The 26,435-nt window shown below is 38.4% G+C and overlaps 2 protein-coding genes across 2 annotated transcripts; both read left to right on the top strand.

Moving 5' to 3' along the window:
• The first annotated feature begins 13,432 nt into the window (after positions 1-13,432).
• On the top strand, positions 13,433-14,326 carry LOC137579785 (uncharacterized). Its single transcript, XM_068293605.1, has 2 exons — positions 13,433-14,072; positions 14,137-14,326. Exons 1-2 carry the CDS (start codon positions 13,491-13,493, stop codon positions 14,152-14,154), a joined length of 600 nt encoding a protein of 199 aa, XP_068149706.1. The 5' UTR covers positions 13,433-13,490; the 3' UTR covers positions 14,155-14,326.
• Positions 14,327-24,936: 10,610 nt separating this feature from the next.
• LOC137579784 (uncharacterized) lies at positions 24,937-25,830 on the top strand. The gene is made up of 2 exons (XM_068293604.1): positions 24,937-25,576; positions 25,641-25,830. The coding sequence occupies exons 1-2, from the start codon at positions 24,995-24,997 to the stop codon at positions 25,656-25,658; spliced, it is 600 nt and encodes a 199-aa protein (XP_068149705.1). The 5' UTR covers positions 24,937-24,994; the 3' UTR covers positions 25,659-25,830.
• The last annotated feature ends 605 nt before the right edge of the window (positions 25,831-26,435 follow it).

The raw sequence follows: 26,435 nt of genomic DNA, 5'->3' as shown, positions 1-26,435 counted from the left end.
TTAATTGACGGCACTGAGGAAGAGATGAACAATCAATTCAAACAAAAAGTTTATAATCGAAGATAGAAATAACCCGTAAAGTAATAAAAATTGACAATATTGGGTATAATGTGTAGAAGTCTGGCAGAGTGCTTGAACGAGAAAGTCGAAGAATGGTTGGCTGAAGGCATAATTGAAAAGTCAACGTCCGAGTAATATTTGAAATGAAAATGACGATGAGGTGCTTGTTGTCCCCAACGCAATGGAGAAACAGATTGCAGTTCAGGCCCATAACCGAGACGACAAAGAAGATGACCCAGCATTCGGGTCAGACGAGACTACTATCAAAGAGAGAACATTAGCGTGTAAGAAGACGATCAAAGAGGGATGACGAACGCATGAGAGATGACGACGAGAGAGTTGGTTTTTACGCGTCGATCAAGACGGACGTGTTTGGGGTTTTTCAGGGTCAAGTCGGGTATTATAGACGGGTGCTAAAAGACCTTTGTCAAAGTCGGACATTTAAAGTCAAGCGCTAATGTCGGGCGCAAAAGTCGAAGAGTCATAGACGGACGCCAAAGTCGAGCCGAGAAGTCGTCGATTGTCATTTAGCATGGTGTAATCTCTATTAAGACGTATTTTCATATAAACCGCCTAGACTAATTATATCGTAACTGAAACTCCACATTTATGCCCTGTCTCATTCTTTAAAAGTGTTTCTTGTTCATTCATAGTTAGTAATGTACGGTGGATGGAATGATGTTAAAGCAATAAGTGACGTATGCTAGATATTCATCCCAGTCGTCCTTTTTAATGGATATATAAGACCTGATGTACATTGAACATTCTATGACTCCTTTTGTTCTATTAGTTTTTCATTCTTTTTTTTTAAGCTTAATTATACAATAATTTTTTTTTATTTTTTCAGGTTTACGTTTTTAAACTTTTTAATATTTAATTGTTTTAAAAAAAAATTCTGGAAAGAAAAAAGGTGCCAAAAATCAAAGAGTCTAATTACCAAGTTCAGATAGACAATTTAACGTCGAATGGTGAAATAACGGAGCAAACCGATTTAAAAGTAGTAATCGCAAGAGAGAAAGATATATGTGCTTCCAGAAACCACGCAGACGAATCGCGGAAGACTGGCGCCGAAACGAAGAGTGACGATGGAAACCGTGAAAACATGCACACGAGTGTGCGCAGCAGCGAGACGCAGATCAGAATGTTGTCAGTTAAATTTGAAGACAGCGGTTCGCAACGTAACGATAAAGTCCGATGAAGACAGCCGATTAAAGGAATTTTCAATTGATGACAAAAAAGTTATTTGTTTGGTGGATCCCGGCGAAGACGTTACTATCATGAGATGAGACGAACTACGAGGAACTTTTTCTGGATCGTGAGATGCAAAGTGACGTCGAAAAATTGTTTTTCTTGGAAATGTTGTTACAGAGGTTATAGGCGAGGTTACTACTACAGTAAAGGTAGATGGATTAAGTACAGAACAGAAAATACTGATACTGATACCCTAACTCCAAATTAGAAGCTGATGTACTTATTGGATCCGACTTCGTCAAAAAGTTTACGGTGATGATGGATCCCAACGGATGTACATTTCGACTCCACGCTGATGAGAAGAACCAATTGAATGCTTTAAATGTTGTAAGCTCTGTAAATGAAATTGATGTAGAACTAAAATATGCTGATACAGTCGCTGCATTAATTAAGGACTATAAGCCGAAAGAGTCAGTCCAACTCAGACGTGGAGGGCAGAATAGTGCTAGCAAAAAAAGAAAGCTGGATCGCACACACTGTGCATAGATTATCGAAAATTAAACACGCTCGTATTGAAAGAAAGCTTTCAAGTTTCAATCGTTGAAGATGTGTTAGAGAAAATGCATCAAGCAAAATACGTTGACATAGAAGAAGAAAGTCGTAAATATACAGCATTCGTGACAAAGCAAGGGCTTTTTTGGTATTCGGATCTACAGCAGAAAAATGTTTGGATAATGTTAAGACTGTTTTAGAAGAAGCACGACAATATGGTTTACAGATCAAATGGTCAAAATGCCAGTTTCTAAAAAGAAGAATCAAGTCAAGGCAGTCAAAAATTTCCAGTTGCCGAAAAATATCAAAGGTTTTCAGGCATTTTTAGGACTAAAAGGCTGCTATAGAAAATTAATTGTAATTATGCAATAATAGCAAGGCCGCTGACCACGTTGCTAAAAAAGATGCAGAGTTTAGAATGGACAGTCCTCAAACTAAAGCAATCGAAAAATTAAAAGAAAGTCTGATGAATGAACCAGTTTTGAAAATTTTCAAACACTCTGCTGAAATGCAATTACATGTAAATGCATCAAAAAACGGATTTTGTGCTACGCTCTTACAGAAACATGATGAGTGGTGGAACCCTGTATTTTATTGGAGCAAGAAAATAAGCGATCAAGAGGAAAAGTTACACAGTTATTTTCTATAGGTCAAGGCAGCATATCTAGCTACGAAGAAGTTGCGCCATTATTTGATGGGGATCGAGTTTGTTCTGGTCACAGACTGTGCAACATTTTAAGGAATTTGGTACGAACCATAAGATCGAACACGTCGAAACAACCACAGGAGGAAACGGACAAATAGAGAGAGTCAACAGAGTCATAATTTCTGTCTTAGCCAAGATGTCAGCTGCAGAGCCTCAGAAGTAGTACAGCTACACCGCACAGGTACAACGTACTATAAACTCGAAAGTTCACTCGTCGACCAAGTTTACACCTTTTGAAGTTATGTTCGGATTAAAAATGAGAAACGAATCAGATCTTGAGTTACAAAGAATTCTGGAAGAAGAACTTTTAGATGAACTTCAAAATGAGCGAAATCAAATAAGAGCAGAAGCAAGACACCAAATACTAGAGGCACAGACCAAATACAAGCGCCATTACGACCAGAGACGTAGGCCATGCCACGGTTATCAGTTGGGTCAGGGTCCAAATCAGACGTCCACCAGTAAAGACAACATTAAGCTTTGGCGGTATATGTAGAGCAACGAGGAAAGCGATCTTGAAGGAACATCTGAGGCAGATGATTTTCAGGATGACCGAATGTAGTGTCATATGGGTACATGTGCTGAGAGATGGTAGCCCTGGATGCGGTGCGACAGTGTGGCATCATCGGTAGTAAGAAGAGAGAACCACAGAAGGTACGATAGAGACCAGACGTATAAGCAGAAGATGCACAAAAAGTTGATTAAGTTGTATTTAAAGTTGTCAAAGTCGTAAAGTCGCTAAAGTTGTCATCTAAAGTTGTTGTGTCAGAGTTCGTTTAATTCTAAATGGTTCAATCGACTATTTTGCTATCTAACTATTATTAATTTTAATAAACAACAATTATTGTATACACACAATAATTCTTACATGTATGTTTTCATTTTAGTGTATATTGGGCTATATGAAATATGATGTTTATTGTTTATTTTTTTCTAGAGTAGCGTGACTATGATAAACTTATTGGAAAAATAAATTTAGACCATATATACATATATATATATATTTAAAATTTTTACATTTTTTGTTTTTTTTTTTTGTTTAAATTTTCTTTACATTATTTGTATGGTTTTGGCAGTATTCCCATTAGGTAGGCGAAGGCAACGTTTCATTTATTTGGGGCCGCAAGCCCGTTATTTGTAAGGATGGAATTACATGAAGTCTTTTGGCTAGTGTCCTTAACGGTACTTAAAGCTAAACATTATGCTTAAGTTATAATTACTGTAGGAGCCGGTGATTAGGCACCGATACACAATAAAAGAACCAGAAGCGGTCATCGTTTCTGAAGCCAGTTCGTAGTGCTAAGCCAGCATAAAATAATACAAAGACGGCAAACACTAGACTTGGAAGTCAACGACAGACTTGTAGTAAGCCATAAGAAAATAATTGAAACACCGAATTTTTAAGTTTTTGTTGCTCGCCGATACCACGCTGTTTCTGGTTCAATTTTTGGCAATGATGTTTACATCATGGTATCGGCGAGCAACAAAAACTTAAAAAAGTCGACCGATGAGGGAGATAGCAAGTGACTCTGACATAAGGCAACTACTGAAAAAAATGAGAAAACTGATCAGGAAGGTGGTTCTGGAATTTTCGCAAATTGTCTGGAATCAGCAACAAGACCCAAACGATCTACAATGCGCCTTAGAAATTTTGGAGAAAAATTAAGTTAGAGCTTAAGTTATTAGTTTCCGCAATAATATTTAGTTCTTTTAATAGATTGTATATAGTTAGTATTGTAGTAGTTACTAATACACAAGCAATACATGTGTAATAAGAAATAGATAAGATACAATAAAATACACATGATCCACATGATATATATACATACATAATTATAAGCAAGCAAGAACAAAAGAGAATCAATAAAGAACATTCTGAGTTTGACATTGAAGAAGCAAGCATCGTGTAACCACAAACTTCAGAAGTGGGATTAAAAGAGAAAAAAAAAACACAAAAACACCTCAAAAAAATAAATAAACGAAAAACATTTGAGGGTGTCACAAATAACAAGTTAATAAGGAAGAAGAGAACGAAAACGACAGTGCAGAAGTACAACTGTCCTCATTTAAAAATGAGGATAAAACTCATGAAATTACAAAATGAAATGTTGAAAAGATCGCAAAAAGAGAGCAACAACGGCGGTAGCAACATGATGCTGAATGTTGTCAAAGACTTGTTGCCAGAGTTTGATGGAAAAGTTTCGCAACAATTTGGGTTGCGCAACTAAAGTCAATTGTTGCCATTAACAAATTAGATGACAAAATGTTGCGAATGCTAGTGATGGTGAAATTAACTAGTGATGCGCGAATGTGGCTGTACACCAATGGAAAGCATATAGAGATGCCAATAGACTGGTTGCTAAACAAACTTCAAGACGTTTTTCACATAAAAAAAAATGTTATGATGCAACGCCGGAAGTTTAAAGCACGTAAGTGGTTGGCAAATTAAGATTTTTCCACATTTTATCAACACAAAATTATGTTGGCTGCAGAAATAGAACTCAGTGAGGAGGAGCTGATCGATAATCTGATCGAAGGTATTCCCGCGAAAAGTTTACGGCGTCAGGCACATATGCAGTGTTTTCGGAGTCCGGATCAGCTGTTGCAAGCGTTGAGAAGATAACGCTGACCAAGACGACTTCGGCTGTGGGAAAGAAAACTGTCGACCCGGAATGGAAAGCTGCTCAACGATGTTACAATTGCAACGCATTGGGCCTTTTTGCCAGTGAGTGCCGCAAACCAAAACGGAAGTGTGGGTCGTGTTATGGCTGTGGCAGTGCAGATCGTCGTATTGGAACGTGCTCCGAATACAAGAAGAAGGCTAAGAACGATTATGTAAGAGATTTTAAAATTTATTTTAAAAATAATTTTAGCAATAAGTTTTGTAAAATTATCTTATTTAAATATGCATTTTGAAAATGAATTAATGTAGGATTGGAATATTCTAGTTATTTAGTTCAATATTATTTAAGGATGTGATTTTCTTATTTAAACTTTATTATTTATTAACAATGTTTCTTTGTATTAAGAATACATATATTTATTTATTATTATAATGGCCTTAGCGACAAATTTGGGTGTGCGATGTGATCGAGGCGAGAGTACGATTGCGAGTGCTTTCCGATCGACGCTTCTGCTTTATTTCTCCATGAGTGAGTCGACCAGATAGGTACGGCCGCTGCGTGTCGTTCTGTCTCGCTCACTCTGTACCAAACAATTGCAATGATTATGCCTGCCTGACACTTCATTTCCTACATTAATGATCAATAATTTTTTGTTCAAAAAACTTTAATGAATGTTCCCTCAATGAAGAGACCTATGTTGGAATAAATAATAGCAAATTACAAGTTTATAAAAAATAAAATGTTTCATTATTGTAGGAATTATTAAATTGGAATTCGACATGCATGTAGTGGCAAACGAGTCAATGAGTTATGATGTGGTTTTGGGAAGAAATTTTATGGAAATATGTAAATTTAAATTAATGTAAATTTAATTTAATAAGCGAAATTTTTGATGAAAAGGAAATTGAAAATGCAGTTGAACCGTGGTCAAATGATTGTACAAAAAATGAATGTGTTAAAAATGATCGTTTATCTACTGAGAAGTCAGAAGTCAGAGTTGTAAACAAGTATGCAGTTGAACCGTGGTCAAACGATTGTACAAAAAATGAATGTGTTAAAAATGATCGTCTATCTAATGAGAAGTCAGAAAATGATTGTATATCAAAAGAGAGTTATAAACAAGTATTGTTGAATGATTGTCCTATGAGTATGGGTTCAGTAAGTCAGTACAAGCAAGGTTTAAATAAAATGTTTAACAATGAAACGATAGAAAATGAATGTCCAATAAATAATTGTCTGAAAGATAAGATTGTAAAGAATGAGTTAGAAAGTTTAGAAAACAAAGAAGAGGTTATGCGGTGTTTTAATGTGTTGCCGTTGGATTATCCTAATACAAATGAAAGCGATGATTTGATAACAAATGAGATTTGCGATGAAAAGCTAAAAGATTGGTTTCGATATATATTTGCCAAGTTTTATAAAAATGCGGAATGGCCTTTGGTCCCAGAAAATAAATGGAAAATGAAGCTTTCTTTTGAAAATGTTAAGCCATTTCATTATCCACCGAGACGGTTATCATACGGTGAAAAGCAACAGGTTCAGAATCTGATAGATGAATATTTAGAAAAAGGTTATATTAAGAAAAGGGAACCAGAGTTTGCGTCGTCTATAGTGTTAGTAAGAAAACAGAATTGTGAATTAAGAATGTGTGTTGATTATCGCACACTCAGATTTGAAAAATGGCTTTTTTCATGTTTATATGCATGAAGAGTGCATGAAGTACATGAAGATATTTTCGGACATGATTAGGACAGACAAATCGATAGTATATATGGATGACATAGTAATAGCTACAGAAGACAGTGCATCGCATTTGGAAATAATAAAAGAAGTGTTTCGTCGGCTAGTTGCAAATAAATTGGAACTGAGACTTGACAAATTCTCCAACCTGAAATAAGGCTACTTAGTATCAGGAGATGGAATTAAGCCAGATGATAAGGGTCTGCAAGCAGTTAAAATAAGGCTACTTAGTATCAGGAGATGGAATTAAGCCAGATGATAAGGGTCTGCAAGCAGATAAAGATTTTCCAATTCCAAAGAAAGCAAGAGATGTTTAGAGCTTTTTGGGATTATGTTCTTATTTTAGACGATTCGTTAAGGATTTATCAAAAAAAGCAAAGCCCCTTTATGACCTTATTAGAAAAGATAGAAAATTTAAGTTTGATAAAACAGAATTAGAATGTTACAGGCACCAATATTAGCCTTATACAATCCGAACGACGAGACAGAATTACATACTGACGAGAGCGCTTTAGGGTTTGGGGCGATTCTGATGCAAAGAAAAGCGGATGGAAAGATTTATTTATTTTATTTACGTCAACTAACACAGCAGTCGACGAAAAAGCTTAAGCTAAAGACAGATAGAAATTAAATGTTGCACAAGGTGCCAACAAATTGATACCGCTTAATACACTAGGCACTTACCCCATAGTTTATTCGCTGAAAGGCCTTCCACCGATGCACTGTGGGAGGGTGTTTATTTGATAATTTCTCCTTCGCGCTTTATGACCACCATTAAACACCGTTTACTCACTTTACTTTTGCATTTACTCTATTTTACGTTACTCTCGACTTGAATTATTTAATATAACCTTAACGAGACTTTAATTAATTCAATATTTGACTTATTTACATTCTCTTTTTTTCGTTTAACTTGATTAGGACTTGAAATTTAAAATAAGATCAGTATCCAGAATTTGGATAAAAGACATGCTTTGTCTGGGTCAGCAACGACAGAAGGTTAGGTAGTCAACTGCCTTTAAAACCTTGCAGTACAAAAAATCCGGTTCACCGAAGGTTAGGACACCTTTCGGAATGTGAGGCACTTTGGCCGCACCGTAAGCCTTAACTTAGAAACGTTGTTGCGCTGCTGGTGGTTAGTTGGCGGTGTCTTTTCAATGTCCGAATGCCAATTCCAGAAGGCAACGACAACCAGAAATTCGGATGCACGTGCTCCGGCACCAGAAATGGGTATTTGAAAACTCGCCGGTTTTCTAGAAAATAATCCTCCCAAACGAAAGCTATCAGCAATATTGGCCAGAAAAAGCAAGGTTTCCAATCTATGATATAGAGTAAGATGGCGACGGGGTAAAAATTGTAATTAACCTACATACCTGCTATAATTTATAACCAAAGATCTGGGCTACAGCTTTTTTTCCACACTTTTCTCCTCAGAATTAAAAATGAAAATAAAGCCTAGCAAAAAATGAAGCGCGTTGCCAGGCGCCTATTCGAGTCTCGAATTTGGAGCGCCAATGAGAGATTCGCCAGTTACATTGATGAGAAGGCCAGGCTGTCAGATGCCATCTGCATCAGCGAAGAAGAGCGAGTAGACAAAGCCATTGAAGGGATTCCTGGGGGAGGGACTCCGCATTCAAGCGCAGATTCAAGGATTTAAGTGCATTGCATTACGCCGTGCATTTTCAGGCATTCAGCTACCGGTACAGCGAGCTGCAAGAGAAACTACAAAGGTGGCCGCTACGGGCAGACGTTCCAAAGAAAGTTTTCGTTGCTACAACTGCAACTCGAAGGGCCACATTAGCAAGGACTGTAAGAAACCCGACAGAGTGCCACTTTTGTGGATGGAAAAGTCAAGTGTTTTGTTTCCAAAAATTCAATAAAAGTATTCTTTCATTTAATAGTCGTTGATAATGAGTCTTTGAGCCATGAAGTAATTTTGGGAAGAGATTTTATGAAAGCATGTAATAGTAAGTTAGACTTAAATGCCTTGAAAATGGTTACACTTGAAAGGAGAGAAGGCGAAAATGAAGTTGGAGAGATGTTGGAGTTTGAGTTCTTGTCATTGCAGACATGCCATACAGATTTGCAGATAGCTACAAATAAAAATTTTGAGAGAATAGTTGATGAAATAGTTAAAAAGAAAAATTGTAAAACCGAAGGTGAGGACGAGGAAATTGTTAGCTAAATAGTTAAGGGGAATGATAGCGAAATTGTTAGCGAAATGGTGAATGAAATTGATAGCAAGATTGTTAGTGAAACAGAGAATGGAGATAGAAGCAAAATGATTACGAAAAGTAGGAATGAAGCTGTTATTGAGTTGGTCAATGAAAAAGGTAGATCTGATAGAAAATGTGAAGAATGAAAAGAAACTACTGATGACCAATCTCTATGCGAAATAGAATTTGAATTATTAAATATTGGTAGCACAAAGGCCTGAATTGCCTGATGTAAAATGTGAGATGAAGCTCAACTTGGAGGGGTCGAAGGCATTCAGATGTACGCCTAGAAGATTGTCATATTCTGAGAAGGGAAAATTGCAGGCGATGTTAGATGGGTACTTGGAGAAGAAGATCATTCGCCCTAGTGAGTCGGAGTATGCATCACCCATTGTGTTGGTGCCTAGAAAGATAACTACCCTATAACTCTGATAGACGATTTATTAGACAAGCTTGGCGACAAACGTTTTTTTTTTTCTAAATTGGATCTAAACGATGGCTATTTTCACGTGTTCATGGAGGAAAACTCACTTAAATATACATCTTTCGTCACTCCGTTAGGCCAGTTTCAGTTCCTCAGGATGCCAATGGGTCTGAAAAACTCATCATCAGTGTTTCACAGATTTGTGAACAAAATTTTTACAGATATGATTAGAGATAGTACAGTAATAGTGTATCAAGACGATATCATGGTAGCCAGTAGAACTGCCGAAGAGCACCTGGATATACTGAAAGAAGTTTTTAGAAGGATAAGGATTAGAAGGATTCAGTCAAGCATTAAATACTTGGGATTTCTCATATCGGAAGAGGGCTTTAGAGCCGATGACATAGGCGTAGATGCAGTTAAGAACTTTCCCATACCAACAAATGTTCACACAGTAAGAAGTTTCTTGGGATTGGCTTCTTATTTTCGTCGTTTTATTAGAAACTTTTCGTTAATTGCAATGACCTACTGAAGATAGGGTGTTTAAATTTGGAAAGGAAGAGCTGGAGTGTTTTTCGTTGCTCAAAGATAAATTAGTAGAATCGCCGGTGTTGGCAATATATAACCACAAGGACGAAGTAGAGCTGCATTGTGATGCAAGCGCGTTAGGCTTTGGGGCAATGTTAATGCAAAGGAAAGAAGACAAAAAACTGCACCCTGTTTTCTATTTCTCAAAACGGACGTCTGATGTAGAATCAAAGTACCACAGTTTCGAATTAGAGACCTTGGAAATAGTATATGCAGTCCGCAGGTTCAGAGTGTATTTGCAGGGAAGATATTTTAAAGTACTTACAGATTGTAATACGCTGACACTCACTCTCAATCGAATTGAATTAAACCCGAGAATTGCGAGATGGGCTCTTGAGCTACAGAATTATGATTATGAAGTAGTGCACAGGGTAGTCAAACAGATGCAACATGTAGATGCGCTTAGTAGATGTACGAACATACTTGTTGTAGATACAAATAGTTTTGAAGACAATCTTTTTATATGCCAGAACAGGGACGAAAAGTTGCGGGAAGTGAAAAGAAAGTTGGAATTTGCTGAGGATAACTTATTTGAAATGGGTAACGGAATAATTTACAGGAAAACCAATGAAGAAAGGTTGTTGTTTTGTGTACCGAGTTAAATGGAAGAGTCAATCCTTTTCAAGTATCATAACGAACTAGGTCATATCGGCAGAGATAAAGTAATGGATGCCATTTCGAAAGCGTATTGGTTTCCTAACATAAAGGAGAAAGATGTTAAACACATTAGCACATTAGCGGGAAAAGAGGAAGGAATATTGCACAGTATTCCTAAAGGGAATAGACGCTTTGAACTAATTCACATTGATCATTGTGGTCCTATAGCATCAGGCAGAAGCAAAAAGCACTTGTTTGTTATTATTGATGGTTTTACGAAATTCGTCAGACTATACCCAACAAAGACGACTAATACTAAAGAAGCGGTGTTAGCTCTTAAAGACTATTTTAGGGCCTACAGTCGACCCTTTTCCATAGTGTCGGATAGAGGAAGCTGTTTCACGTCACAAGAGTTCGAGATGTTTGTAACTCAGAATAAAGTTAATTATTATTAAGATTGCCACAGGGTCCCCTCAAGCTAATGGCCGAATTGAGAGGGTGAATCGTACCCTGGGACCTATGCCTGCTAAATTATCGGAGCCAGAAAAGGGTATATATTGGGATTTGATTGTTGAGAATGTTGAACATTGTTTAAATAACATACTTCATAGAAGCATTAAGCAGTTACCGAGCAAAATGCTCTTTGGAGTAGAGCAAAGAGGCAAAGTTGGTGATGAGTTAAGAGAAGGACTAGAGCAGTTAGGAATAGTGAATGATCCAAGAAATTTGGATACAATTAGAAAGGATGGGGAAATACATCAGAAGCAAAGCCAGAAGTACAATGAGCAGCAGTATAATAGCAAAAGGGTAGCGCCCACAGGATATAAGGCAGGTGATTATATTATGGTGACGAATTTCTAATCCCAAAACACAAAGGGCCGTATGTGATAGACAAGGTTCTCAAAAATGACCGATTTTTAATTAAGGATGTGGAAGGGTTTCAGGTAAAACATAGGTAAAAGAAAAAGTGACTAAAAGTTAGGCTTAAGCAAATGAAAATATTGTTAACTGTAATAGACTTTTATGTAATGTACCTTAACCAATTTGTAGTTGTTATAACATATATTATGTAAGTATTAGGAAATCTTACGGTCAGGACGGCCGAATTGTAGCAGGAGAGACGGTCGGTTTAATTGACACTCTGACAGAGAGGGAAGTTTAGCGGAGTCTGTCGTGTGAGTCACTCGTTGCTGAGCGTTGAGGAGTGTGAGACATAAATCGAGAGAACAAAAAAGACAACTACGATAAATAATAACTATAATTAACAATAACTACAATAAATAAATAATAAGTGCAATGCAAAATAAAATAAACTACAATTAATCTAGAGCAAATAACCCCAAGCTCCAAAACACTCTGACATCGGTCTATTCATCTCCGCCCACATTACAAACCACTTACAACAACTTGGTTAAGCAGTCAGAACCATATAAGAACATAGTCCAATCGCGAAATGAACGGCATAAAAATAATAAAGAGAAATAAGCGAGGACTTATTAACATAATAGGCACAGCACATAAAAATCTTTTCGGCATCTTAGACCAATACGATAAAGAAGAACTTAAACAAAAGATTGATAGTCTATCAGCAAATAGATTGTCAGATTTATTAGATGTAAGTAGTGTTTAGGTTTTTCAAAATTTTAACATATAGTACTTTTTATTCAAATATCCTCACTCAGAAACTGTCTGTAAAAAAATTAGCTTTCACCCGGTAGAACGGGATAACATAATTATACCATACATAGGGTGAAATGGTATATTTAAGTCGCCAAAATGAATGTAACAGGTATCGTATGTTTGAGTGAGCGAGATACTAAGATATGCTTGTAAAAAGCATGTTAAAATGCATTTGTTTTGTAAACATTAGGAATATTTTCAATAAGCCCGCTCCTCGTCTCAGTGAATTTCCCCGATAACCGAATTTGGGCACACTAAAAGGGTATAATACGCTAAGGCGAGGTACGGGCACACTCTCTTGAATATAGTGAATAAGACCGCATGTGCACTTAATTTGAAAATAAATAAAATCCGGAAGTATAAAATCAATCCCAAGGGATTAATTACTTTAAAAAGTAGAGAGTTTACAAATCAGGTGTGGGGTTTGCCCTAAAGAACGTATTTTCATGAAATACACCGAGATTATTAAATTAAACAAAACCGCATTGTTTGAGTTGCTAGCGGCCAAGGAAGTACCTTGCGACAAAGAAGCGTCAATTTACCAATTGCGAGCATTGGTAAAACAAGTCATGGCACAGAATCAGTCTGGAGAGAGTGATGTACCCGAAGAGCAGGCAGTCAGCCCAGCAGTGTCTGCAAATGTGCTTGCCGGACAACTTGTGGATGTTGTTATTGAGCAGCGCGGCGTCGGAAACATTGAGCAGCCAAGTACACCGGATCAAGTGGGTGCTAACCAGTCGCCGACGATGTCTCGTGAGACCTCTGTAGGACCAGACGCGAACGTGCATGTTCGTGAAAGCGCACAGGCGAGCGAAACCGACGAATTGTCTTCGATTCTTAGTAGCATCGAATTGTATACAGCACGTAAAAACCTGGCGGAGCTAAAAACACGTGTTATGGAGCTGGAGGAGAACTTAGGCGGACCGGAATATAATTGCCGCATGAACTTGAAAGATGTCGAAACTACTGTACCTAAATTCTCTGGTGATGGTGATCTGTCCATTCACGTATGGATTCGTGAGTTGGAGAAAGCAGCAAGAGTGTATGTACTGAGTGATGCCCAATGTTGGTCGTTGGGCAACCGACTGCTGGAGGGATCTGCTAAAGCATACATGACATATGAAAAGACTACAACCTGGAGCGAGCTGAAGGATGCCCTTGTGAAGGTATTTGGCCTACAAATGACAAACTACGAGATTGCTAACCAGATGAGGAAGCGCTCAATTGGCAAAGGAGAGTCACTCTTGCAGTATTTCATCATTATGCGAAATATTGCTCAGCAGGGCAATTTTGAAGACACCGATGTGGTCAAATACATTGTTGACGGACTACAAGATCGAACCGGATTGTCAGCTCCTTTGTATTATTGTACTTCTCTGAATGAATTGCGAGAGAAGATGATGCGTTTTCAATCAGTTCAGCCACCAGCCAAAAACTACGTTCCTCAGGCTCGTCAGACTTCAGACCGTTTGCAGGCCATTACGCCTGCTGCAAAGGATAAGAGATGTTTCAATTGCCGCCAGATTGGTCACTTAATGTTTGACTGTCCACGCCCGGAGAGACCAAAAGGAAGTTGCTATCGGTGCTTCAAAGTGGGCCATCAGTACCGGAATTGTCCAATGCGAACCCAGATCGCCGCCATGAGCTCTAGTGAAGACCCGGACACCATTGATGATAAGTCATTTATTCAATTAGTAAGTTTAAGAATATCTTGTAAAGAGGGATGCACTGATGTTAATAATATTTTTGCCCTATTAGATTCCGGAAGCCCAGTAAGTTTTGCCAGTAGAGCGTTGATGCCGCATTTAGATTGCGATAAATTAGTTAAAAGTTCTTTTCATGGACTGAGCGGTGGCTCTATTCTGACTTTTGGAACAGTCAAATGTTTAGTTCTGTTTTGCAAAAAATATTATGAAATTCAATTTTTAGTTATTCCCGATAATATTATGCCGACGCAACTACTTCTTGGTAGAGACGCCTTGAATAAAATAGGTCTTAAGTTCTCATTGATTGAAAATGTAAGAAAGTATGAAAAGAATTCTGCATCATTAAAGAGTACCATTGCTTTTGTTTACAAATCCTTCTGTGCATCCCTGTTTACTAAATATCCTAAGCATAATACCATTAGTAATAACACCACTGATCTAGATAGTAATTGTAATAACCCTAATGTAAACACGAATGCATCCCCGTTTCGAGAATGGCTAACAGAGTTGCAAACTGTTTGTGCAACGCTGTCAGATACCGGGAATACTACTGTTGGCAGTGAATTTGGATTAGGCGCGATGCGTGAGTGCCGAGACATTGTGCATGAGCATTACATTGACCGATTTTCAATTAATTACGGGTTGCCTAAATATATGATGAGAATATGTCTGACAGATACAACACCATTTCATAGTAGTCCTAGAAGGTTATCATATTATGAAAGAGGAATCGTTTCTAAAACGGTTAGTGAGTTGTTAGCCAATAATGTAATCCGACCAAGCAACTCCCCCTATGCGTCCGCCATCGTCCTAGTGCGAAAAAAGGATGGCAATATACGAATGTGCGTTGATTATCGAGGTTTAAATAAGAAGACTGTGAGGGATAATTTTCCATTGCCTTTGATAGAAGATTGCCTAGAATACCCAGAACCACTTAACAGCAAAGCGTTACACTCGTGCTTAGGCTTATTCTCTTATTTTCGCAAATTTGTTCCGAATTTCTCCAGCATAGCTAAACCGTTAACTGAGTTGCTTAAACAAGGTGGTCCATTTCCGATGAACAAAACCGCTAAAAATGTATTTCTTACATTAAGATCCGCCTTATCCAGTCCGCCCGTATTAGCTATCTTTAACCCTAACTACGAAACTGAGTTGCATACTGACGCCAGTTCAAATGGCTTCGGTGCCTCTTTGATGCAAAGACAGACTGATGGCAAAATGCATCCAGTCTCTTATTATTCCCGAAAGGCGACAGCCGCCGAGTCCCGTTATCACAGTTTTGAGCTTGAAACTTTGGCCATAATATATGCCGTGCGCCGATTTCGCGTTTATTTAGAACACAGACCATTTTTGATCGTTACCGATTGTAATTCATTGGTCCAAACCTTGAGTAAAAAATCAATAAATCCCCGCATTGCGCGGTGGTCGTTGGAATTGGAAAACTTTGATTATACCATTGCTCACAGACCCGGTTCAAACATGGGCCATGTAGATGCATTAAGTCGGCAAACCGAGTTGTTAGAGAATATTGTAGAAGGTGATTTTGATCCTTGCGATTTATTAGTGAAGAGAGACCAGAATGCCCCAATTGAACCTTGTGAACCGCATATTACTTTTGAGGAAAGTTGCGTAAAACCGAGATAGACCCGTGTGAGATAAAACCGTTTGAGACAAAACCGTGTGAGATAGACCTGTGTGAGAAAAACCCGTGTGAGAAAAACCCGTGTAAGATAGACCCGTTTGAGAAAAACCCGTGTAAGATAGACCCGTTTGAGAAAAACCCGTGTAAGATATACCCGTGTGAGATAAACCCGTGTAAAATAGAACCATGTGCTCCTTTAGGGAAGAATTATTTAGGACCGTTCGGGACAAACCCGTGTGTTCATTTAGCGAAGAGTTGTTTCAGACCGTGTGAGCTATGTTTAGAAAGAAGTCGGCTAAAACTGGTTAATAATAAACCTTGCGTCTCTTTAAATGAAAGTTCTGTTGATCCGAGATTGAGTAACCAAATCGAAAGAAGTGACCAGCTCGATCGAAATGAGTCGGCAAACCTGGTTGGTGTAGTGGGTGCGTCTCCGCAAGATGTTGATTTATTATTGCAGTCAGAACAAATAAGAGATCCGGATATCCGTAAACTAAGAGAAAAGTTAGAAAAATCCAATGATGTTGGATTTGAGTTAATAGATGGTATAGTGTACAAAAGAAATGCTAAGGAAAGACTGTGTTTGTATGCACCGGCTCGCATGCAAGGGGAATTAATAAGAAGGTGTCACGAGAAACTTCTCTTTATTATTTTTATGCCGTTCATTTCGCGATTGGACTATGTTCTTATATGGTTCTGACTGCTTAACCAAGTTGTTGTAAGTGGTTTGTAATGTGGGCGGAGATGAATAGACCGATGTCAGAGTGTTTTGGAGCTTGGGGTTATTTGCTCTAGATTAATTGTAGTTTATTTTATTTTGCATTGCACTTATTATTTATTTATTGTAGTTATTGTTAATTATAGTTATTATAGGCGTTGAGAAATGTGTAAACAATTTGAAAGAAAAGTACTGGTTCCCATTAATGAATCCAAAGGTTGAGTCGTTTATAAAAGATTGTCTGCCGTGTATTCTACATAGTGTTCCAAGAACTATACATAATAGAACCTTGCATAGTATTCCGAAAAGTCCGATTCCATTTGATACTATCCATGTTGACCACTTAGGTCCCTTACCGAGTGTTACATCAAAAAGAAAGCACCTTTTGGTAGTGATTGACGCATTTACAAAGTTTGTCAAATTGTATCCCGTAAATTCCACTCAGAATAAAGTTAATTATTATTAAGATTGCCACAGGGTCCCCTCAAGCTAATGGCCGAATTGAGAGGGTGAATCGTACCCTGGGACCTATGCCTGCTAAATTATCGGAGCCAGAAAAGGGTATATATTGGGATTTGATTGTTGAGAATGTTGAACATTGTTTAAATAACATACTTCATAGAAGCATTAAGCAGTTACCGAGCAAAATGCTCTTTGGAGTAGAGCAAAGAGGCAAAGTTGGTGATGAGTTAAGAGAAGGACTAGAGCAGTTAGGAATAGTGAATGATCCAAGAAATTTGGATACAATTAGAAAGGATGGGGAAATACATCAGAAGCAAAGCCAGAAGTACAATGAGCAGCAGTATAATAGCAAAAGGGTAGCGCCCACAGGATATAAGGCAGGTGATTATATTATGGTGACGAATTTCTAATCCCAAAACACAAAGGGCCGTATGTGATAGACAAGGTTCTCAAAAATGACCGATTTTTAATTAAGGATGTGGAAGGGTTTCAGGTAAAACATAGGTAAAAGAAAAAGTGACTAAAAGTTAGGCTTAAGCAAATGAAAATATTGTTAACTGTAATAGACTTTTATGTAATGTACCTTAACCAATTTGTAGTTGTTATAACATATATTATGTAAGTATTAGGAAATCTTACGGTCAGGACAGCCGAATTGTAGCAGGAGAGACGGTCGGTTTAATTGACACTCTGACAGAGAGGGAAGTTTAGCGGAGTCTGTCGTGTGAGTCACTCGTTGCTGAGCGTTGAGGAGTGTGAGACATAAATCGAGAGAACAAAAAAGACAACTACGATAAATAATAACTATAATTAACAATAACTACAATAAATAAATAATAAGTGCAATGCAAAATAAAATAAACTACAATTAATCTAGAGCAAATAACCCCAAGCTCCAAAACACTCTGACATCGGTCTATTCATCTCCGCCCACATTACAAACCACTTACAACAACTTGGTTAAGCAGTCAGAACCATATAAGAACATAGTCCAATCGCGAAATGAACGGCATAAAAATAATAAAGAGAAATAAGCGAGGACTTATTAACATAATAGGCACAGCACATAAAAATCTTTTCGGCATCTTAGACCAATACGATAAAGAAGAACTTAAACAAAAGATTGATAGTCTATCAGCAAATAGATTGTCAGATTTATTAGATGTAAGTAGTGTTTAGGTTTTTCAAAATTTTAACATATAGTACTTTTTATTCAAATATCCTCACTCAGAAACTGTCTGTAAAAAAATTAGCTTTCACCCGGTAGAACGGGATAACATAATTATACCATACATAGGGTGAAATGGTATATTTAAGTCGCCAAAATGAATGTAACAGGTATCGTATGTTTGAGTGAGCGAGATACTAAGATATGCTTGTAAAAAGCATGTTAAAATGCATTTGTTTTGTAAACATTAGGAATATTTTCAATAAGCCCGCTCCTCGTCTCAGTGAATTTCCCCGATAACCGAATTTGGGCACACTAAAAGGGTATAATACGCTAAGGCGAGGTACGGGCACACTCTCTTGAATATAGTGAATAAGACCGCATGTGCACTTAATTTGAAAATAAATAAAATCCGGAAGTATAAAATCAATCCCAAGGGATTAATTACTTTAAAAAGTAGAGAGTTTACAAATCAGGTGTGGGGTTTGCCCTAAAGAACGTATTTTCATGAAATACACCGAGATTATTAAATTAAACAAAACCGCATTGTTTGAGTTGCTAGCGGCCAAGGAAGTACCTTGCGACAAAGAAGCGTCAATTTACCAATTGCGAGCATTGGTAAAACAAGTCATGGCACAGAATCAGTCTGGAGAGAGTGATGTACCCGAAGAGCAGGCAGTCAGCCCAGCAGTGTCTGCAAATGTGCTTGCCGGACAACTTGTGGATGTTGTTATTGAGCAGCGCGGCGTCGGAAACATTGAGCAGCCAAGTACACCGGATCAAGTGGGTGCTAACCAGTCGCCGACGATGTCTCGTGAGACCTCTGTAGGACCAGACGCGAACGTGCATGTTCGTGAAAGCGCACAGGCGAGCGAAACCGACGAATTGTCTTCGATTCTTAGTATCATCGAATTGTATACAGCACGTAAAAACCTGGCGGAGCTAAAAACACGTGTTATGGAGCTGGAGGAGAACTTAGGCGGACCGGAATATAATTGCCGCATGAACTTGAAAGATGTCGAAACTACTGTACCTAAATTCTCTGGTGATGGTGATCTGTCCATTCACGTATGGATTCGTGAGTTGGAGAAAGCAGCAAGAGTGTATGTACTGAGTGATGCCCAATGTTGGTCGTTGGGCAACCGACTGCTGGAGGGATCTGCTAAAGCATACATGACATATGAAAAGACTACAACCTGGAGCGAGCTGAAGGATGCCCTTGTGAAGGTATTTGGCCTACAAATGACAAACTACGAGATTGCTAACCAGATGAGGAAGCGCTCAATTGGCAAAGGAGAGTCACTCTTGCAGTATTTCATCATTATGCGAAATATTGCTCAGCAGGGCAATTTTGAAGACACCGATGTGGTCAAATACATTGTTGACGGACTACAAGATCGAACCGGATTGTCAGCTCCTTTGTATTATTGTACTTCTCTGAATGAATTGCGAGAGAAGATGATGCGTTTTCAATCAGTTCAGCCACCAGCCAAAAACTACGTTCCTCAGGCTCGTCAGACTTCAGACCGTTTGCAGGCCATTACGCCTGCTGCAAAGGATAAGAGATGTTTCAATTGCCGCCAGATTGGTCACTTAATGTTTGACTGTCCACGCCCGGAGAGACCAAAAGGAAGTTGCTATCGGTGCTTCAAAGTGGGCCATCAGTACCGGAATTGTCCAATGCGAACCCAGATCGCTCTAGTGAAGACCCGGACACCATTGATGATAAGTCATTTATTCAATTAGTAAGTTTAAGAATATCTTGTAAAGAGGGATGCACTGATGTTAATAATATTTTTGCCCTATTAGATTCCGGAAGCCCAGTAAGTTTTGCCAGTAGAGCGTTGATGCCGCATTTAGATTGCGATAAATTAGTTAAAAGTTCTTTTCATGGACTGAGCGGTGGCTCTATTCTGACTTTTGGAACAGTCAAATGTTTAGTTCTGTTTTGCAAAAAATATTATGAAATTCAATTTTTAGTTATTCCCGATAATATTATGCCGACGCAACTACTTCTTGGTAGAGACGCCTTGAATAAAATAGGTCTTAAGTTCTCATTGATTGAAAATGTAAGAAAGTATGAAAAGAATTCTGCATCATTAAAGAGTACCATTGCTTTTGTTTACAAATCCTTCTGTGCATCCCTGTTTACTAAATATCCTAAGCATAATACCATTAGTAATAACACCACTGATCTAGATAGTAATTGTAATAACCCTAATGTAAACACGAATGCATCCCCGTTTCGAGAATGGCTAACAGAGTTGCAAACTGTTTGTGCAACGCTGTCAGATACCGGGAATACTACTGTTGGCAGTGAATTTGGATTAGGCGCGATGCGTGAGTGCCGAGACATTGTGCATGAGCATTACATTGACCGATTTTCAATTAATTACGGGTTGCCTAAATATATGATGAGAATATGTCTGACAGATACAACACCATTTCATAGTAGTCCTAGAAGGTTATCATATTATGAAAGAGGAATCGTTTCTAAAACGGTTAGTGAGTTGTTAGCCAATAATGTAATCCGACCAAGCAACTCCCCCTATGCGTCCGCCATCGTCCTAGTGCGAAAAAAGGATGGCAATATACGAATGTGCGTTGATTATCGAGGTTTAAATAAGAAGACTGTGAGGGATAATTTTCCATTGCCTTTGATAGAAGATTGCCTAGAATACCCAGAACCACTTAACAGCAAAGCGTTACACTCGTGCTTAGGCTTATTCTCTTATTTTCGCAAATTTGTTCCGAATTTCTCCAGCATAGCTAAACCGTTAACTGAGTTGCTTAAACAAGGTGGTCCATTTCCGATGAACAAAACCGCTAAAAATGTATTTCTTACATTAAGATCCGCCTTATCCAGTCCGCCCGTATTAGCTATCTTTAACCCTAACTACGAAACTGAGTTGCATACTGACGCCAGTTCAAATGGCTTCGGTGCCTCTTTGATGCAAAGACAGACTGATGGCAAAATGCATCCAGTCTCTTATTATTCCCGAAAGGCGACAGCCGCCGAGTCCCGTTATCACAGTTTTGAGCTTGAAACTTTGGCCATAATATATGCCGTGCGCCGATTTCGCGTTTATTTAGAACACAGACCATTTTTGATCGTTACCGATTGTAATTCATTGGTCCAAACCTTGAGTAAAAAATCAATAAATCCCCGCATTGCGCGGTGGTCGTTGGAATTGGAAAACTTTGATTATACCATTGCTCACAGACCCGGTTCAAACATGGGCCATGTAGATGCATTAAGTCGGCAAACCGAGTTGTTAGAGAATATTGTAGAAGGTGATTTTGATCCTTGCGATTTATTAGTGAAGAGAGACCAGAATGCCCCAATTGAACCTTGTGAACCGCATATTACTTTTGAGGAAAGTTGCGTAAAACCGAGATAGACCCGTGTGAGATAAAACCGTTTGAGACAAAACCGTGTGAGATAGACCTGTGTGAGAAAAACCCGTGTGAGAAAAACCCGTGTAAGATAGACCCGTTTGAGAAAAACCCGTGTAAGATAGACCCGTTTGAGAAAAACCCGTGTAAGATATACCCGTGTGAGATAAACCCGTGTAAAATAGAACCATGTGCTCCTTTAGGGAAGAATTATTTAGGACCGTTCGGGACAAACCCGTGTGTTCATTTAGCGAAGAGTTGTTTCAGACCGTGTGAGCTATGTTTAGAAAGAAGTCGGCTAAAACTGGTTAATAATAAACCTTGCGTCTCTTTAAATGAAAGTTCTGTTGATCCGAGATTGAGTAACCAAATCGAAAGAAGTGACCAGCTCGATCGAAATGAGTCGGCAAACCTGGTTGGTGTAGTGGGTGCGTCTCCGCAAGATGTTGATTTATTATTGCAGTCAGAACAAATAAGAGATCCGGATATCCGTAAACTAAGAGAAAAGTTAGAAAAATCCAATGATGTTGGATTTGAGTTAATAGATGGTATAGTGTACAAAAGAAATGCTAAGGAAAGACTGTGTTTGTATGCACCGGCTCGCATGCAAGGGGAATTAATAAGAAGGTGTCACGAGAAACTTCTCTTTATTATTTTTATGCCGTTCATTTCGCGATTGGACTATGTTCTTATATGGTTCTGACTGCTTAACCAAGTTGTTGTAAGTGGTTTGTAATGTGGGCGGAGATGAATAGACCGATGTCAGAGTGTTTTGGAGCTTGGGGTTATTTGCTCTAGATTAATTGTAGTTTATTTTATTTTGCATTGCACTTATTATTTATTTATTGTAGTTATTGTTAATTATAGTTATTATAGGCGTTGAGAAATGTGTAAACAATTTGAAAGAAAAGTACTGGTTCCCATTAATGAATCCAAAGGTTGAGTCGTTTATAAAAGATTGTCTGCCGTGTATTCTACATAGTGTTCCAAGAACTATACATAATAGAACCTTGCATAGTATTCCGAAAAGTCCGATTCCATTTGATACTATCCATGTTGACCACTTAGGTCCCTTACCGAGTGTTACATCAAAAAGAAAGCACCTTTTGGTAGTGATTGACGCATTTACAAAGTTTGTCAAATTGTATCCCGTAAATTCCACTCAGAATAAAGTTAATTATTATTAAGATTGCCACAGGGTCCCCTCAAGCTAATGGCCGAATTGAGAGGGTGAATCGTACCCTGGGACCTATGCCTGCTAAATTATCGGAGCCAGAAAAGGGTATATATTGGGATTTGATTGTTGAGAATGTTGAACATTGTTTAAATAACATACTTCATAGAAGCATTAAGCAGTTACCGAGCAAAATGCTCTTTGGAGTAGAGCAAAGAGGCAAAGTTGGTGATGAGTTAAGAGAAGGACTAGAGCAGTTAGGAATAGTGAATGATCCAAGAAATTTGGATACAATTAGAAAGGATGGGGAAATACATCAGAAGCAAAGCCAGAAGTACAATGAGCAGCAGTATAATAGCAAAAGGGTAGCGCCCACAGGATATAAGGCAGGTGATTATATTATGGTGACGAATTTCTAATCCCAAAACACAAAGGGCCGTATGTGATAGACAAGGTTCTCAAAAATGACCGATTTTTAATTAAGGATGTGGAAGGGTTTCAGGTAAAACATAGGTAAAAGAAAAAGTGACTAAAAGTTAGGCTTAAGCAAATGAAAATATTGTTAACTGTAATAGACTTTTATGTAATGTACCTTAACCAATTTGTAGTTGTTATAACATATATTATGTAAGTATTAGGAAATCTTACGGTCAGGACGGCCGAATTGTAGCAGGAGAGACGGTCGGTTTAATTGACACTCTGACAGAGAGGGAAGTTTAGCGGAGTCTGTCGTGTGAGTCACTCGTTGCTGAGCGTTGAGGAGTGTGAGACATAAATCGAGAGAACAAAAAAGACAACTACGATAAATAATAACTATAATTAACAATAACTACAATAAATAAATAATAAGTGCAATGCAAAATAAAATAAACTACAATTAATCTAGAGCAAATAACCCCAAGCTCCAAAACACTCTGACATCGGTCTATTCATCTCCGCCCACATTACAAACCACTTACAACAACTTGGTTAAGCAGTCAGAACCATATAAGAACATAGTCCAATCGCGAAATGAACGGCATAAAAATAATAAAGAGAAATAAGCGAGGACTTATTAACATAATAGGCACAGCACATAAAAATCTTTTCGGCATCTTAGACCAATACGATAAAGAAGAACTTAAACAAAAGATTGATAGTCTATCAGCAAATAGATTGTCAGATTTATTAGATGTAAGTAGTGTTTAGGTTTTTCAAAATTTTAACATATAGTACTTTTTATTCAAATATCCTCACTCAGAAACTGTCTGTAAAAAAATTAGCTTTCACCCGGTAGAACGGGATAACATAATTATACCATACATAGGGTGAAATGGTATATTTAAGTCGCCAAAATGAATGTAACAGGTATCGTATGTTTGAGTGAGCGAGATACTAAGATATGCTTGTAAAAAGCATGTTAAAATGCATTTGTTTTGTAAACATTAGGAATATTTTCAATAAGCCCGCTCCTCGTCTCAGTGAATTTCCCCGATAACCGAATTTGGGCACACTAAAAGGGTATAATACGCTAAGGCGAGGTACGGGCACACTCTCTTGAATATAGTGAATAAGACCGCATGTGCACTTAATTTGAAAATAAATAAAATCCGGAAGTATAAAATCAATCCCAAGGGATTAATTACTTTAAAAAGTAGAGAGTTTACAAATCAGGTGTGGGGTTTGCCCTAAAGAACGTATTTTCATGAAATACACCGAGATTATTAAATTAAACAAAACCGCATTGTTTGAGTTGCTAGCGGCCAAGGAAGTACCTTGCGACAAAGAAGCGTCAATTTACCAATTGCGAGCATTGGTAAAACAAGTCATGGCACAGAATCAGTCTGGAGAGAGTGATGTACCCGAAGAGCAGGCAGTCAGCCCAGCAGTGTCTGCAAATGTGCTTGCCGGACAACTTGTGGATGTTGTTATTGAGCAGCGCGGCGTCGGAAACATTGAGCAGCCAAGTACACCGGATCAAGTGGGTGCTAACCAGTCGCCGACGATGTCTCGTGAGACCTCTGTAGGACCAGACGCGAACGTGCATGTTCGTGAAAGCGCACAGGCGAGCGAAACCGACGAATTGTCTTCGATTCTTAGTAGCATCGAATTGTATACAGCACGTAAAAACCTGGCGGAGCTAAAAACACGTGTTATGGAGCTGGAGGAGAACTTAGGCGGACCGGAATATAATTGCCGCATGAACTTGAAAGATGTCGAAACTACTGTACCTAAATTCTCTGGTGATGGTGATCTGTCCATTCACGTATGGATTCGTGAGTTGGAGAAAGCAGCAAGAGTGTATGTACTGAGTGATGCCCAATGTTGGTCGTTGGGCAACCGACTGCTGGAGGGATCTGCTAAAGCATACATGACATATGAAAAGACTACAACCTGGAGCGAGCTGAAGGATGCCCTTGTGAAGGTATTTGGCCTACAAATGACAAACTACGAGATTGCTAACCAGATGAGGAAGCGCTCAATTGGCAAAGGAGAGTCACTCTTGCAGTATTTCATCATTATGCGAAATATTGCTCAGCAGGGCAATTTTGAAGACACCGATGTGGTCAAATACATTGTTGACGGACTACAAGATCGAACCGGATTGTCAGCTCCTTTGTATTATTGTACTTCTCTGAATGAATTGCGAGAGAAGATGATGCGTTTTCAATCAGTTCAGCCACCAGCCAAAAACTACGTTCCTCAGGCTCGTCAGACTTCAGACCGTTTGCAGGCCATTACGCCTGCTGCAAAGGATAAGAGATGTTTCAATTGCCGCCAGATTGGTCACTTAATGTTTGACTGTCCACGCCCGGAGAGACCAAAAGGAAGTTGCTATCGGTGCTTCAAAGTGGGCCATCAGTACCGGAATTGTCCAATGCGAACCCAGATCGCCGCCATGAGCTCTAGTGAAGACCCGGACACCATTGATGATAAGTCATTTATTCAATTAGTAAGTTTAAGAATATCTTGTAAAGAGGGATGCACTGATGTTAATAATATTTTTGCCCTATTAGATTCCGGAAGCCCAGTAAGTTTTGCCAGTAGAGCGTTGATGCCGCATTTAGATTGCGATAAATTAGTTAAAAGTTCTTTTCATGGACTGAGCGGTGGCTCTATTCTGACTTTTGGAACAGTCAAATGTTTAGTTCTGTTTTGCAAAAAATATTATGAAATTCAATTTTTAGTTATTCCCGATAATATTATGCCGACGCAACTACTTCTTGGTAGAGACGCCTTGAATAAAATAGGTCTTAAGTTCTCATTGATTGAAAATGTAAGAAAGTATGAAAAGAATTCTGCATCATTAAAGAGTACCATTGCTTTTGTTTACAAATCCTTCTGTGCATCCCTGTTTACTAAATATCCTAAGCATAATACCATTAGTAATAACACCACTGATCTAGATAGTAATTGTAATAACCCTAATGTAAACACGAATGCATCCCCGTTTCGAGAATGGCTAACAGAGTTGCAAACTGTTTGTGCAACGCTGTCAGATACCGGGAATACTACTGTTGGCAGTGAATTTGGATTAGGCGCGATGCGTGAGTGCCGAGACATTGTGCATGAGCATTACATTGACCGATTTTCAATTAATTACGGGTTGCCTAAATATATGATGAGAATATGTCTGACAGATACAACACCATTTCATAGTAGTCCTAGAAGGTTATCATATTATGAAAGAGGAATCGTTTCTAAAACGGTTAGTGAGTTGTTAGCCAATAATGTAATCCGACCAAGCAACTCCCCCTATGCGTCCGCCATCGTCCTAGTGCGAAAAAAGGATGGCAATATACGAATGTGCG

This window comes from Drosophila tropicalis, unplaced genomic scaffold (assembly GCF_018151085.1).
Source record: "Drosophila tropicalis isolate 14030-0801.00 unplaced genomic scaffold, ASM1815108v1 contig_771, whole genome shotgun sequence".
In the NCBI taxonomy this organism is placed as follows: domain Eukaryota; kingdom Metazoa; phylum Arthropoda; class Insecta; order Diptera; family Drosophilidae; genus Drosophila; species Drosophila tropicalis.
Note: the sequence above shows the minus strand (reverse complement) of the source record. Positions and strands in the feature narration are given on the sequence as shown.